The 17,056-nt window shown below is 39.6% G+C and overlaps 1 protein-coding gene across 15 annotated transcripts in view; it reads right to left on the reverse strand.

Moving 5' to 3' along the window:
* Positions 1-17,056, reverse strand: part of LOC139474400 (ensconsin-like) — a 73,420-nt gene that overhangs the window by 39,951 nt on the left and 16,413 nt on the right. For all 15 annotated transcript variants that reach the window (XM_071257395.1, XM_071257394.1, XM_071257397.1 and 12 more), the window contains exon 2: positions 1,015-1,464. In XM_071257395.1, coding sequence (XP_071113496.1) covers positions 1,015-1,464 — 450 coding nt within the window. The remainder of the gene's footprint in view (positions 1-1,014; positions 1,465-17,056) is intronic.

Raw genomic sequence — 17,056 nt, forward strand, 5'->3', positions numbered from 1 at the left:
TAATATATATCGTGATTTCCTGCTTTAAACGTTCAAAATAGCACGATTTTACAAAAATCTTTCGCCAACTTCTGAAATTTATCAAACACGAGCTTGGTATCACAGCTGTAATTTGATTGGCTGCCTTAGGTCACGTGCTCAAAATTGTCCAATCATGAAACTTGTAGCAGATTTCGGCAAGAAAGCATCATTAGAAACCAATTTTAATCCAATAAAATGGCTTGTTATAACTGCGGAAAAAAAACAGTCAATGTTACGAGAATGTAGATGAAGGAATAAGCTTTCCAGCGATGTGTCATATGCCATTCTTCGACGAACGTTTTATTCATACGAAGCCTCGAAAACGGGGGTATTTCTTCATGTTACTGAGCGGACAGCCGCTGTTATCGGGAAATGGGTGATGACAGAAACTATTCATAATTCTTTTTTCAAAATGATTTTCCAATTACGTAAACAATGAAAATAAAACAGAAATAGGTAAGTGGATTTTATGACATTATTTTTTGTATCATATCGTGACCCCCACTATCGTGATACGTATCGTATCGTGACCTTGTGTATCGTCCCAGCCCTACTGTCAACTACACATGGTTAGTTGATCTCCTAATAGCATTGAGAGCTTACAGCAGGAAATAGCTCACTTCTTTCCAAACATCAATCTACAAGAGACATGACTGGGGAGGTGGAAGTAATACAGGTAGTATTCTAAGAATTATTTACTATGATAACTATTTTTTTATGTCCATGTCCCATCCACCCCCTAATCCACATCCCAACCCCTATTCCATGTTCCACCCCGTCCCTCCATGTCTCACCCGCTCCCCCTCCATATCCCACCCCTATTCCACATCCCACCCCCTGCTCCATGTCCCAACCCCTCCCCCTCCTGTCCATGTTCACCCCCAAACCCTTCTTCCATGTCCCACCGCCTCCCCAGCCATGTCTATCGAGTCTTCATGTGCCACCACCCAACCCCTCCATGCCCCACCCCTCCTCCATGTCCCAACCCCTTGCCTTTTTCCTTATGTAGTGGGCTTCTCGAGCTGGCAGCTGATGTTGGTCTACTGGAGTTGGTTGAGTCGGCCTTGCTACTCCCCGACACCCCAGAAAGGCCTGTGTCCACTGACTGTGTGTCCGTCCCAGCCCGGTCCCCGTCCTGGGGACTGCGTTTGAAGTCCTGGTCCTGGGGACTGCGTTTGAAGTCCCCAGCAGGCCCCACGGCATGTGTTTCACTTGTGGGTGTGCCTATAGTTTTCATGTCACCCCCGGCATGTGTTTCACTTGAGGGCGTGCCTACAGTTTTCATGTCACCCATGTCTGTGCTGCTTTTAGTTGGACTCTGACTCTGAGCATCTGGTTCATAGCTCAGGAAAGATCCGTCGTCAACTGCTGACACATTTTCTTTCTGTTCTTGTGACAGGTCATCACTTGTTGAAGAGGCATCCAGGGCGGCATTTAGCAATTCTGGAATGAAAGGCACAGGATGAGTGCACATGAAAGTTGCATGATCACAGTGTATTTATTACCAGTTCCAAAGAAATTCATGGTAAGCTTGCAGGTTGAACCTAAAGTGGGTAAAATTGGCTTTAATGTTGCGTCCAAGATTATTGCACTTATATATCGACGTGCATGCATGTGTCTGGCTGCTTGTACTAGTCCGGACTGATGCCGTTTCATAGTGCACATTGAGATACCATGCCGCAGTTTAACACGAATACCCCACTCAGACACAGTATACTGACTCCGAGCCGACCAGTCCTTGTTTTAGCCCCTTAATGCCGAGCGCCAGGCAGGATAACAACAAGTACCATCTTTAAACGTCTTTTGGTATGACGCGGCCAGGGATCAAACCCTGGACCTTCCGCTCTCCAGGCGGACGCTCTACCAAAGATCATGGAGGCGGTAGGTTGAACCTAATCCATCCAGGGTTTCACACATGCGTACACGCAATCATATGATAAAACACATTGATTCAAGAAATGGAAGTCAATGAGAAAGCATTCCTATTATGGAAAAGCAATTAAGTCCACTTGGACTTGGACAGTTTCTTTGTCTCGAACTGGTAGAGTGGACATAAAACAGAAAATAACTAAAATAAATACCTCATAATTAAGTGTGTACATATAAACCCCCCGAACGTTGACTAAGCATTAAAGACACCACTGAGTACACTTTCTGTCTTTGACTTCAGCCATTAGTCAGATGCCTGAGTGGGCCAACATTCTGCTGATCTAACCACCGAGATTCCACACTACCAACAGATGTTCTATCCAGCTTTAAAAAAGACCTCATGAACTCAAAGAAACATCTGCAACAGTTCTGGCAATAACATCCAATCAGACCACAAAATAAATGGGAAAAAGCCAATCACGCCTATATTGGCCTGTATTTACATGTGATTGCCCTAGCAAATGTGATTATCATCAAACATCTCAACACGCTGAATACAAATTATCTTCACTTAGATCTAGAACCATGACCACCATTTTGTTGCTAATGACAACAAAAGAAGCCACGCAACCATTGCCACTGTACATGACAGCACTAACTGACTGAGTTTATCTCGGTGTGAACACGATTCCCAGGAGACAACTGTTCACGTTCACTCTGTCAACAACACAGTTACATAAATACAGATAAGCAATAGCATTGATTTTCAGAGCCTTGACACCATGTTCTCGGCAAGAAATCAATATTCGTACAATAAGATCAATACCTTTTACTAAGCCATATTATCAGATTATTCACCTCATCATAATGATACATGTCAGTCGTCAGTAGTCATCTTTATACTCTAATTGTGTTGATATGTGAAGTATGCCATGTCTTTGCTGCGTTATGCTCTATTAACTATCATGACCAGTACAATGAGCCCTTCATAAACTGATATCATTTTTACTATGCTAACACCAGTCTGTAAATAGGCACATGTCCAATGCCTGGATAACACAAGGGAAGGGACCATAGGTAATGTCTATCAGGTCATTTTGCAATCGTAGCTGGATTTGGGGAGAAAACAACTACCGTATTCCCTCCAAATCTTAACTAGTCTAGGAATAACATGTCTATCCCTTACAAAGGTCAAATAAGCTGGGTCCCGTTCCACAAAGCGATCGTAGCGCTAAGACCATCGTAACTCACATACTTAAACATAGACTTACAGCAGTCTTGGGGTTATTGTCGCTTTGTGGAACAGGCACTAGACTACGATCTAGTAAAAAGGGTACGTTCTGTCTAGTTGCATAATTTTGGGCACAAACTGTTACATCGTCATAACTATGCACCAGATCTTACATGCTGAAATGGGTGCAGCTTATGTAAATACTTATGGCTCAATTACATAACAGGACACATTATGGGCCAGGTGTCAATTACAGGTTCATGGGGACCAACAATGTTCAGGAATAGAGGCCTGTTTGTTTGACTGGGCTCAATAGCCTGATCTAGTCTCAAGCACTGTACATTCTTGAAACATGAGTGAGTGAGTAAGATGGTTTTGATGCAGCTTTGCACAGTATTCAATTTATATCACGGCATGTCCTCTTCATGAAGGAGAACAGCCCAGCCTGAAGTGATGCAGGTCTTATACGTTTACCACTTTGGTAAAACCCACAAGCACTGCGATATAGGTTTCTGCCATGCCCAAGGGACGCAACTCTTGTGCAGCGAATTGCGGTGCCTTAGACGACTGGGCCCCCCTTGAAAAATGAAACATGCTAAGTTTTTTTGTGGCCTAATACTCAAATATTGTATAGCATAATAATCTATGTACAATAATAAATTTCCGATCTGCATATACATGGCAAGCTATATACTGTCCCAAGATATCAAATTGGAAAAACCTTTGGAAGAATGTAAGCATCTTCTTTCACTACAGACTCAAATGCGTAAATCTCAACATATATCTGTTCAGACTTAATCAACTATTTCTCAGAACAAGTTGAGCAGAAAACTGATCCCCGATAAACCCAAGGGAACAAACAGGGAGCCAATCACTCATGCAATTGCTGTCATTTTAACCATTTCCTACACGATCTGCTGTCTGCATGACTGAAAATGCACACGATTCAGATCAACTACTAGCATGAGCTACAAGTACACATGACAATACATACCAACAGCTGTGACACACAATCAATATTGGTACAATATATTCTAATACAGATACGCTGCTGACAGACCTACCACAATCGATGTGCCAAATAGGCAGTTGGACAAAACGTCCCCTATGTTACCCACACAATGACTCACCTTGACATGTTTAGGGAACAGCAGACACTATGTTCAATACACATCTCACACTGAAAGGTTTAGTACTTATTGCATCTCAGAAGAATTGATTTCTCTATTCACTCTGAATAACCAAAATGACTTTGAAATGACCTCCAGTGATGCAAGGAGCTAGTTTGATTTTCATAAATGTAAAGAAATGGACGCAGATAACATTATGTTATGAACACACAATGCCATTTAGAAAATGGTCAAATGTGAAATTATGTTGTACAAGTTCTTAGCAAGAAATATGTCCTGTAAACATGGTAAATATATAATTGTCAAATCTTACAGTACAGGGCACTACACATTTCAATAATTTACAGGACCCTCATATTTCCTGTGAGGACACTTTAAATTAGTTATTGGAGGTCCTCGGGAACTCCAGTCTTGTAAGTCTAGGCAACCTGTTGAAGTAATTACTTTCGTGACGAAAAAAAACCTGTCCACTGTATCACTTTTCATGACATCTTTTCTGTAACAGATGTAGCAAGAATTGATTGTCGACAAGTTATGCACCTCATCAAAAGCACAAATCCTGATGAACTGCACATTAAATCTACCTGCCCAGACTCACATCTTCAAAATCCTTCTGAATCTGTACCGCTGACATAAATATCCCCGACAAACAGATCAAAGCCAACCCTACAAATCATGTTTCACATCCTCAAGTCATATTTCCCAAACTATGCCGCTATCAAACAACACACCTTACACAACAGAGATTTGCAAATCCTTGCAAAGTGCCGCACGACAAACACCAAACTGCTAACCTCCGTTCTGGCATCGCTGTTAGAAAGGCATCAAATCACACGATGCACAGGTCACATTGAGAAGACCGATCATCACAAGACATCCCTGGGACATCCTGGTGAGTGCAGCGCTAATAACCTGACAAATGATGTCGGTATCAGAGCATGCAGGTTATTAAGGTTTTGCGGACAATTGACCCAACTTCTCTTTCCTGCAACAATGAAATGATTTCTTTTTGTTTATCCAGCCCTGAATCAATACCACCACACTGACTGACCTGTAGGGAGGGCGATGGCACTCATAAGCTCTGCATTTTCCTTCAATATCAAGAGCTGAGACATTAGCTCACTGAGGCCAAGATAGGATATTTCTGGTTTTGAAATACGACCTTCGCGCTTATATTCGAGAACTGATTTACAAGTCGGTTTGCCGTGTCCTTGGTATTCTGTAAATACACCCACATACGTCACAATTTTCATGTATGAAATGAAACATGATCATTTGCTTAAGAGTGATTTGAAAAGATATTATTGGTGTTTTGGTTTTTTGGGAGGGTTGGAGGGAAGGGAGACAGGGCTACGAGTCCATACCCTCCAATTTGAAAATAACACTGAATATTAAAAATGTTGCTTTCTTCTCTTTCAGTTTTTCAAGACCTGTCCTTCCACTCTGTATTGAACGTGGTGGAGGCACATTCTGCTTTGCATTCTACACGTACTATTCCCTACACATCTATCCGTTAAGTAAGCATGAGGCGAAATGTGAAGAAACTGTTCACAGTATCATGTTCACTACAACATCCTTAACCCTTACCGATCAGGTGATACTCACCGATCAATACTCTTAAACATGCAGAATCAGGGCCCCCTTGCCCTGAACCCATGCCCAAACACTGGACACACAAAACCTCTCTTTATCAAACCACCGCTTGAAAGATCTGAACATGAGATTAAAATTTCATGAGCCATGTCAGTAGCAGAAAAATACAACATTGAAACCAAAATAACAACAAGTAGTTCTCAGCCAAGCACTACCGTCAACAGTTTTTCTACAATCAATATCTCCCGCATGCAGATGGTTGTTAACATAGGTTCCAAATAATTAGAAAAATCCATGAAGCGAAAAGAATAACGATGTGTCAAATGGTTTGGACATTCATTTGACACAGTCCCAAGGCTATATAAAAGGTGATAATGGAGTCCACCAAGTCAGTTGATCCCTCGCTGGTGATTCAACTAATTATCATAATGAGAACATATCTCATTACCTATCTTTGATCTGTCTCAGCCACTCAGGTGAGACGTGCAGAACAAACATTGTCTACCTGGACGGACAATCAGGCCATTGTGACGAGGCATCGGTGCCGACAGTTTCATGTGTGTCCATAATGCGACTCTGGTCAATGCACAAACACCATGAGCCTCTGATAACACCGGCCATCTTTTGGTGTATTGTTAGCACTATTGACTTGATAATGCCTTGGCAATTACACTGACGAGATTTTCTTTACAATAATATCATCTACGACCGATTATTGATCAAGGTGTGTAGGTTGTTGTACTTTGCTACAACAAAAGCAGAAGTCATCTAAGAAAAGATTAATTGTTTTACTTTTGCAAAGAAACAGTTTGATGATTCTCCAAGTATCAGTCTGTGCCAATAACTTGTGAGTCAATTTGCCTGAACTTGGCTCTTAGAATAATTATTTTGTACATGTATGTTATCACATGCAGCGTTAGAAATTGGCACTAGTCCTGTAGTCCTTGCCAAACTGCCCAATAGTTAAGGTATCATAAGGACTAGTAGAAATTGGCCATTTTTAAGGGTTTTGCTATATGTTATCATTATAAGGACTAGTGGACTAAATATGTTAGTTTCTACCCCTGACATGTTTGTTTGTTGTCTAACACCACACTCAGCAATATTCCAGAGATACGATGGCGGTCTCTAAATAATCAGATCTGAACCAGACAATCCGGTGATTGACATCATGAGCATCAATCCACGCAATTGGGATACGATGACAGGCATCAACCAAGACAGCGAGCCTGACCACCCGATCCCGTTAGTTGCCTCTTACAACAAGCAATATTGCCTCTTAGGAAAAGCAAGGGTTGCTGAAGACCTTTTCTAACCCAGATCTGACTCTACTGATCTGAATTTTACTAGACTCAGGCTTTGGACTTGGGGCTGAAATGTTAAAAAAATATGCAGTCCTTCATTTGTACAAAAGTTCCACTGTAAAAACACAAAATGAGCGAGTGAGTGAGTGAGTGAGTTTCGATGAATGCAGAATGCTGCTTTGAACGGTATTTTAGTTATGAGGCTTAAAATAATGTGTAAATAAAATGGGTTCTAAATTTCAGGGTGTTTTGCAATGTAACATATCATATGTATTGTTTATAACAGGCATCTTGACTTCCAGTTTTAGTATTGAACACTGATCATCATATCTGTTGCAGTCTTTAAGTGTTTTTATGTTGATGGCAAGGTCAGACAAGAATTGATGGCAAGGTCAGACAAGAATTTCATTTCTACTTCTAGAGATGAAAGAATCTGTGGAAACGGCTGGGATCTGAGGCGCATCATCAGAGACAGCCGACACTTGGGGATTTCACTTTCAAAGAAAAATATATTTTTTCAAAAGCTTCAAAAGATTCAATTAACATGATTAAAGCCAAATAAATAATACGGAGGTATATGTTAAAAAAGCATCTTTGTAAAAAAAAATCAAATAGTTCTCATAGCTGAACCCTGCTAACTATCATGAACTCTTGAAATCACTGAAATACTGAAATTTGATACATTTCTGAAAACTTACCGATTTGACAAAATTGTAATTCGCCAAATAGGGCTTGAAGCGATTCTGAGTAAGCAAATAAGGGTATCGTTCACTGGGGGAGGGGAGTGAAGGAGGAGTGCATTGATCTGGTCCTGGTATGCAAGACAATACACTGAGTCATGATACCCTGTGCAAGTGTTGGAAAGCTGGTGCAGAGCTCGAGATAAGCTTTTGGTTATTTGGGTATTTTACCCAGGGCTTTGATTTTGATTGGGTATCCACAAATTTTAGAGGGTATTCAAATTTTCTTTACCCACCTGTTTCTTGACATTTGAGTATTTAAATTAAAACCTGTTTCGTAACAATCCCTTTAAATCATTTAAAACTGTATGAATTAGTTGTATCCCCATCTGCGTCTGCTTGCGGCTCCCTCTCCGGGAAGCCATTTTCTTTAATTACCAATCAGCGGTTAATCAAGTTGCAATATGTCCATTGACTAGACACGATGTGTTTCTCAATTGGCATCTCTCAGTATGTTTGTCACAGACGCCTTTCCGAATGTAACTATCGGTTATTGAAATTGGTGATCGGCTGATACACAATCATTTTATCTAACAGTTGTAATACTAAACGCAGTCGTTTTATGTAAAAGTTATAATATACGCATTAATCTTATTTCAATAGAGTATTTATAGTTCTTGTTGGGTATTTGATTTGTCTGTGTATTTCAGTTTATTTTATGCATATTTTATACATATACGCAGCTCATCTCGAGGTCTGTGGTGACTGGAAGAAATCCAACAAAATCCTTCAATCATCACGATAATGCAAAGCTTGTTTAAGTTGAAATAGACACATCAGCAGGAACATTTAAATCAGTGGTGCACACTGGTGCAGATAAACCATAGCTCAAAGGGTCTGCCACTTCTAACTGTAAAGAGCAAAATCAATAGCGGTGTTATTGATTTAAAATCATAGCTTCAACATATCAACTCAAAATTATCACAACATAACGATACATCCATCAATAACAAAACTAGTTATTCTGTATGTGTCTAGTTAAAAATTCCCAATCTAGACCTGCAATGAACTTAATAGTGCTTAATATCAACTAGGCCAATCCATTAAATGTTAAATATCAGATTTTCATGCTTCTGATTGTCCATCTAAACCATGGTCATCTTAACAAACAAACTTTTCAGTATCAATTTAGCATCAATATTCATAAATTTGTACAATACATATCTACAATGACATCCTTGTTTACAGGAGCAGTCTGCATCTTTAGCGTCAAGTCAGAATCTCGAGTCTAGTAAGCTCAGCTGATAAAAGTCCATATGATATTACCAGATAACACTAAAATCTACTCAAAATGATGTGAAAAGCCACGTTCGGGTTAGTCAACTCAAAAATATTTGGCACAGACTGTGAGCAAATTGTCCGCAAAATTCCATCTACAACTAAGCCCTGCTTTACAACACTAAGTCATACTAAGTGCTAAAAGCCTCTTGATCTGTATATGCAAGAAACAAATGCTACTACCTCCATAACCTGAAGGATATTAAGATAAGAGCAATATGACCCAGCCGGCAAATCCCTCTCACTCTCCTCCTAGCATGGCCCTACTGCTAGAAGCACCTACTGGCAGGTCTACTACCAGCCAACCCAGTCACTCCAGGCTAATCCCTTCTATATGTGCGCCTGTCTTTGTGAGATAGACATGAAATATACATTGACAGCATGTCAAATGCGGGATTGTGACCTTCATTGGACATGCAATTAACATGAGTGTTACATCAAGCTAGTCAGACATACAAAAAACTGAAAGCCAGAGCAGTATGGCTGCTGTTGTTTTGGAAATTTATTTGTTTATTTGTTTGTTTGTTGTCTAATGCCACACTCAGCTATACGATGGCGGTCTGTAAATAATCGAGACTGGTCCAGACAATCTAGTGATTGACATCATGAACGCAATTGGGATACGATTACATGCATCAACCAAGTCAACGAGCCTGACCACCCGATCCTGTTAGTCGCCTCTTACAACAAGCTAAGTCGCCTTTTACGGCAAACATGGGTTGCTGAAAACCTATTCTACATCGGATCTTCACATGTCTTAAAACATGAGTTGATGCATGCTGTGTATCTTATCATCAGGTTAAGTTTGTGATGCAAGGGTGAAATTGACATCAGTTCATATGTTATTGATGGTGGTAAAATCATGCTCATTGGGAAGACTACAGGATAAGAAATATGATCATGGATCATGTAGACATGCATTCTGCAGAGGTAAAAACCAACATTATAGCTGGAATATTGCCAAGCTCAGCGTTAGCCAACAAACAAACAATTCATGTTTTAAGGCTGCACCTTTTTTTCAAAAAGTAATATTTACAAAGTTTGGCAATAATCCAGCCTGACAACTAATCGGGTCTATCGCAAAATACCAAATTCTAAATCTGATTGCATAATAGTAAATACTACTGATAAGAACAAGAATAATTTACCAGTCTACGATTTAAACACATTCTGGGATCCTTTCCACAAAGTGATCTTAGCGCCGAAAACTCACATACCTTACCATTAGCTTACGATCATCGTAGCACTAAGAGTGAGTGAGTACAGTATGGTTTTATACTGCTATTCCAACAACATCATGACAGGGGACACTGGAAAGTGGGCTTCCCACATTGTTCCTATGTGGAGAATTGAACCCGGGTCTTCGGCATGAGAAAACGCTTTAACCACTAGGCTACCCGACCGCCCCAAACCCTACATATGGATGTAGGACACTAACATGACCAAGTTGTCTACTCAAAGGTCTGCTCCCCGTCTGTTGAGATATGGAGCTTAGTTGTGACAGTGACTACATGTAGCGCACTAAAGAAATAGTAGTACCTCTAATGCCCAATATTCAGGTCAGATATAGAGAGAAGTCTAGACTGAAGTGAAAATACTTGAAGATTATTGTTTTGATAAATTGTCTGATAACATAAAACAGAAAGAAGCCCAGAGAACCTCTTCCTTTTCTAAAGAAATCTAGACTTGCCAAAGCATTGGTTGGGATTTTCGGATATTTTTGTTGCATAGCCTGTATCAGAGAGAGAGGAAGTCAGACATAAACTATATCTGTATTTAAGAGTCTGTTTGTCTACCTTTCTGAAGTTCTAAAAGTTTATACACAAAGTTTACATGTCACATACAGATATGAATGTACAGCTGCTCAGCTCTTTCAACAAGAATGTTTAGGTTTATCTTCATACAAACTTGATAAAACATGCAGAATGTTGTGTGACATTTACTAAACCACCAGGACCAGTAAAACCTAGCATACCCATAGGAGGGACAAGACAGGTTGAGGCAAGTCAAGCAATGACAAGATAGACACAATTTTTATGGATAACAACTTCTTTAATACTGTGAAAAGTGACGTTTCGGTATAGATCCTTATACCGTTGTCAAGCAAGACTGAATGAGGGACATAGTGCAGAATATATATAGCAAGTGGAGGATTAACAGTAGAGGATTAACAGTAACAACAAGGGCATACATGAGTGGGATAACATGGGTAGGTGTGACAACAAAGGATGATGCTATCACAACACGATGGACAGAAAACACATAGCTAGAAGCCAATGGGGCATGAAGCCAATAAACAGGTGATTATTGCTTGACAACGGTATAAGGATGTATACCGAAACGTCGCTTTTCACAGTACTAAAGAAGTTGTTATCCATAAAAATTGTGTTTATCTTGTCATCCGCCAACTTCTAAGTAATGCCTATCAAACAAGTTAAGTCAAGCAATGGAAGTGAGTGACCACATAACAGGATATATTTAAGACTTGCATCAATGGACAAATATACCTTTTACTATCGAAGCTTCTGAATGACTTAAGTAAATATTGGTCAAGTGCCCAATCACCTTAAAAACATTTTGAGTAGGTTTTAGAAATATAAGACCCCTTAACTGCTAACATATGGGTTTAAGATCAATGACAAGCGCCCCCTCTCCCTTGGCAATCTGAAGTCATTAACTGTGGTTGAAATTAATTTAGGGGCTCCAATGGGGGCTCCAATGGGGGGTCCTTGAGGTTTGGTGCTGTTGGATCTGAATCTGGAGATTCCCTAAATCTGTAACTTTTAACACTAGGAATATAACAAGGAACCATTGACTGTCAAGCATAATAACACTTGAACTCCTGAATAACACATCAACAGGATCATACGCAGAGCTGACATTAATACACCATTTCACGCACTACGGTAGCAAGTTTCAATACCCTTTCTTTCACTGCAAAAAAAGAAGGTTTAACTCTTGCATTCCATAACATTTAACATCAATAGACAGCACACACTTAAATTGTTTCGACAGCAGTTAAAGTATCTGTAAGCCCTGTATAACTGCTACCCAGCACACATCCAGTTTGTTTACAGGGTCCCATATGGCAATGGAGGGGAAAGGTCGACAACAATACAACCCACTGGAGCGGTGGAGATCATTACAAAGGTGAATTGCACTTTGACCCAGTGTACATTCCTCCTGCTTCTACACAGTAATCACACACAGCCTTCAATGCACCGGCCGTTCAATAGGAGGATTTGCTGAATTGCAGGTTACATTGTAATATTCTGTCACACCAGATAATGTTGCATACCCCAGCATCATGTGCAGCGGACAATCATCTCTGATGATGCAATGCTATCCCTGGAAGGTGATTCTGATCATTAGGCCTCAATGGAGATGAATAGTTTGTGAGTCTTACATGGATTCCAAAATTAGGCTTGTGATATAAAGCAATTTGTTTTGCATTGTCATATAATAATAGTGTTGAATTAGCTGTGGGAGCAGTTGGTGCCAAACATTTGTGCTTGTTTGCCCAAACATGTCTCTTATAATAATAATTTTCAGTACAATATAGTGCTATCATATGGATGATTATTAGCAGTGCTTACTAGGCAACACAGAATTTTACCAGACTCAGGCTTCAGACTAGTGATGAAGACTGGATCAGCTTGGTAACCATGGTGACTGGAAATTTAATGCAACCATCCTTTCTTTTATCAACACGATAGGTTTACTTACTTACTGGCACAAAATGAAATGTCTATGACCAAGGATGGTCTAGATGAACAATTATTTTAGGATATATGTCATGTTCGAAATACAGAAGCTGTCATTTTCAGTATCTTTCCAAATATTTGCTTATTCCTTATAAACTTGGTAACAGACATGACTAACCGGCTTAATCGATGGAGATAACAGAATTCCCTCAAGCTTGTTTATTACATACATCAAAAGACACTTGAAACATATCACAGCTCATTTCTTCCTCTCATCAACCTGTTGCCATAGTTACATACATTATTGTACAGCATAAGATCTCGTATGTAGAATACCAGAATATATGCCTCACTGAGTAGCAAAACAATAGCTATATTTTTTACAGCTGCTTCGACATGTCACAACCCTGAACACATATTGATTTCCAATCTCAAAGATATTCCCATTTCCATGACGTGAGGCGAGGAAGTCAAGCCTAATGTTCAGTGAACCCAACCTGGCCTTAAAATGACAAGCTCTAGACACTCTTAGGTGAGTTATTTGGGACAAGGCGAACCTGTTAGACAGAGTTTTACAGCCAATATTATTGTGGGAGACTTAACCTTGAGTGGAGGTAAGCATTATGATCCCTGATGCTACATTCTTGCCATAGCATTGTAATCATGGTTATGGCAGCACAAATATACAGTATGTCAATAGCTATCTCCTCAACCACATTTCTATTTTGTGGGGGCTGTCAACACTGATGTGGAGTACATAGCAGTATCATCAACACACAAAACTTCGATATCTCAAACTTGTGGATATTTTTACCCCATAATGTCAAAATGCCCCACACCACAGAGACAAGACTCAGTTACTCTTCATCCACAAACTCGACTGACTTTCTCACTGACAAATATAAGCTTCTCCTCAACACGGAGTCTGCTAATTTCATTCTGTCGTGGATGACATCGTGGTTGTACAACACTGAGGAATTTGGCATGCATCAAACCCCTACAGGTTTTCCAGAGTAACACAGTACACGGCATTCAACATACGTAACATTGGCTTCTTACATATGTATATATATATACAGTGAGCCCTCGCTACAATGCTACCTTTAGGGTCCAAATAATTGATGATCGTTATAGATAATCAGCAGTTTAACCTAGGTGGAGTCGTAGGAGGTAGATGTCCAACACAACATTCATACTCTACGAACGAGAGAGAGAGAGAGAGAGAGAGAGAGAGAGAGAGAGAGAGAGAGAGATTTCTGCTGTTACAGTGCACCTTCACCCTATCCACGGTGGTTATTCAAGAGATAAAAATGATGAACCATCCTACATTCCGTGGAAACAGTGGAATGTCAGCCTAGAATCTGTCTCCGAACCAGTGGAGGTTCTCCTTCTCAATACTGTTGATAGAAATGTTCTATGATTCATTGATTCAAAAATGTCTAGTCAGTAGTCCAGGACTGATTAATCAATCATGATTTCAAAAGGCCATTACAGCACACAAAATATTTGTCTCAGGGAGTTATCTGCGCCTGCCCAGAGGATGATAGCCAGCCTAAATCTGAAGCAAATGTCATCAAAAAGTCCCAGATCGCAATAATTAATTCCTCAATTAATGTAATAACTAATTTTATGGCTTTGCAGAAGTAACCTGTATTGCACTGGTAACTGTAACAGGACCAACAAAAGGGAAGAGGTTTTAATGCTTAGTTTTATTGTATTGCGTTGGATGCAATCTCAAAATCTCAAACTATTTACGGTAAAGAGCTAGTTTAGAATCCTAGATTGGAAGTTTTGTGAGAAAGATGCTTGTGTTGCAATGCTGCTGTGACAATAGTTTCCATCATTCTAATTAAGGCAGAATCTATAAAAAACAAAACAAGAACAAGCATGAAATACTTGTATCCCCTGCCCATATGACATGTCAGGTATATGTCTGACATTGCACATAGTAAGGATGACAGCAACCTGGGCTTCATAACTGGGTCCAGGTGCCACTGAACCAACAATTCTGATAAATACTGATGTCTGTCTGAAGGAAGATCACAGTAAATTAGCAGAAACAGCTTCACAACTGTCATGTACAGGCATTTCAAATATTTGATGTTGTTTCTGTAAATCATTACTGCTGCTACAGTAGTCCAAAACGCCATTACTTTCGCCTGCATAACTGAAATAGTTCACCGGCTATTGACCTAGGATGCAAGAACATCCTATGTACTGATTGCAACAAACAGCAAGTACAGTAGACATGGCAGGGGTAGACACCTTTGATCACATGCAACTATTCAGCAGTAGTAGTTTATGTAAAAAAAACAAGATTTTTGTAGACGACTAGTCCAAAAGGATTTTCACTTGTCTCAGACTAACAGGCTAGTGGTTGTGTCTAGCCCTGCATGATACAGTGAGTTAAAACCTAATATTGTATCAACAATATTTCAGCCATATACCATAGGACTATATGTATCCACAGATAGTTGTAATAATCAACCTCAATGACAATATAGTGTGACATACATCCAGTTCAAAAAGTACCTCCACAGCCAAGAGTATCATCCTCCTTGTATCATAAACACAGAATGCATCCATATTCAGAAAAAAATACAAATCACGATACAAAACAAGAGAAAGACACGGCCACTAGTCCATTACTGGTGAAAATCCAGACAGACTAGTTATCTTTTCCCAAAATCTAGGTATCTTTGTCCAAAAGAAGCTGCAGAACTTGTTGGATTTGACCAACAGTGTCTTCCCCTGAAAACTGAGCTCATTAGCTCCCTCATTAAAACCTAAAACACTTTTCAAAACAGTAAGCCGTAGAATCTCGGAAAGATGACACTGAACATAAATGCCCTACCATGTTGAAAGTAACTCCAAACCATCGTGACTCCAGCAGAGCTCAGTACATTAACATCAGCTGATTTCCTGTGTGGCTCATCACTGACCAGCTCAGCTGGGTGGAGACGGATGATTGACACCTGTCAAGGCAGGTCAGGTTCTCACACCAGTGTCAATAGCCCTGCTCATTAGTGCACACTGTATTACACAGGGCTATGTAACCAGGGACATATTACACAAGGAAGACATATATCACAGGGCTATGAATGAACAAGACAGAATTCCACAGGCTGACAATCAGGATACAGTTTTAACAGGCTCACAGGATAAAAAAATTCCTAATGTATATTCAGATAAATATTACGTGGAACGTTTTAATATCATAATCCGTTATGGTTTGAATTTGGATATTCTACATGACAGGATGAAAATTAACACTAGCCCCAAGCCCATATGAGTTTTGTTAACGCTAGAACATATCTTAAGGAACAGCAAAAATTTTTTGGGGGGGGGGGGTATTGTTCTATGTTATCACTCATTTGGGCTTTTCATTTTCAAGTTAAATGTAGTTGCTTATTTCTATCAATATTATATATTTTTATATATTTTTATATAAGCGTGAGTCCAGCCTGACAGTGCAGACATCTTCAGGGTGTATAACATGTCTTATAAGGATTCATACAGCATGAGACAGAACCCAGACTTGGCAATGAAAGTCTTATGGCTCGTTGGTAAGGTGCAAACGCAAAACAATTGTGGCAATTTTGGCATGGCAATCTAGCACAGTGTGTCCAATGATTGAAAAAGTTGGAAAACTTGAGAATACTTCCAATTATAATCTGCTTACTAGGGCTGCAACGAATACACTACAAGGCGAATACGATTCGTATTATGAATATAGGGTAACGAATACGAATATTTATTAACGAATAATAACAAGTCAGCAGTTGATGTATTATTTATGATATTCAGTGAAACAATAACAAAATAAATTATTTGACATGGTTTGTTAATTATTAATTTATTATACATTAATATACTTCACTTATCCAGGTACTAGTGTCTGTTCAAATGCGACAATGACCAGTGACTAAAATACTGTCACTGAAGAAATCTAATATGTTCTTATGGATATTTTAAGGGTCAGGGTATGTAAATGCACATGACTACATATTCATGAATATTCGATTCTAGTGACCACGAATAACGAATTCAATTCATGAATGGATACGGTTCGATTCACCGAATACGCGAGTGAATCATAACAGCCCTACTGCTTACACTGCTGATACAGTGACATATAAAATTGGTAACTGTGGTTTTTAATACTACATGACTGTCATACGTTTTT

The sequence above is a fragment of the Haliotis cracherodii genome, unplaced genomic scaffold, assembly GCF_022045235.1.
Source record: "Haliotis cracherodii isolate W230 unplaced genomic scaffold, xgHalCrac1.p SCAF_3, whole genome shotgun sequence".
In the NCBI taxonomy this organism is placed as follows: Eukaryota; Metazoa; Mollusca; class Gastropoda; order Lepetellida; family Haliotidae; genus Haliotis; species Haliotis cracherodii.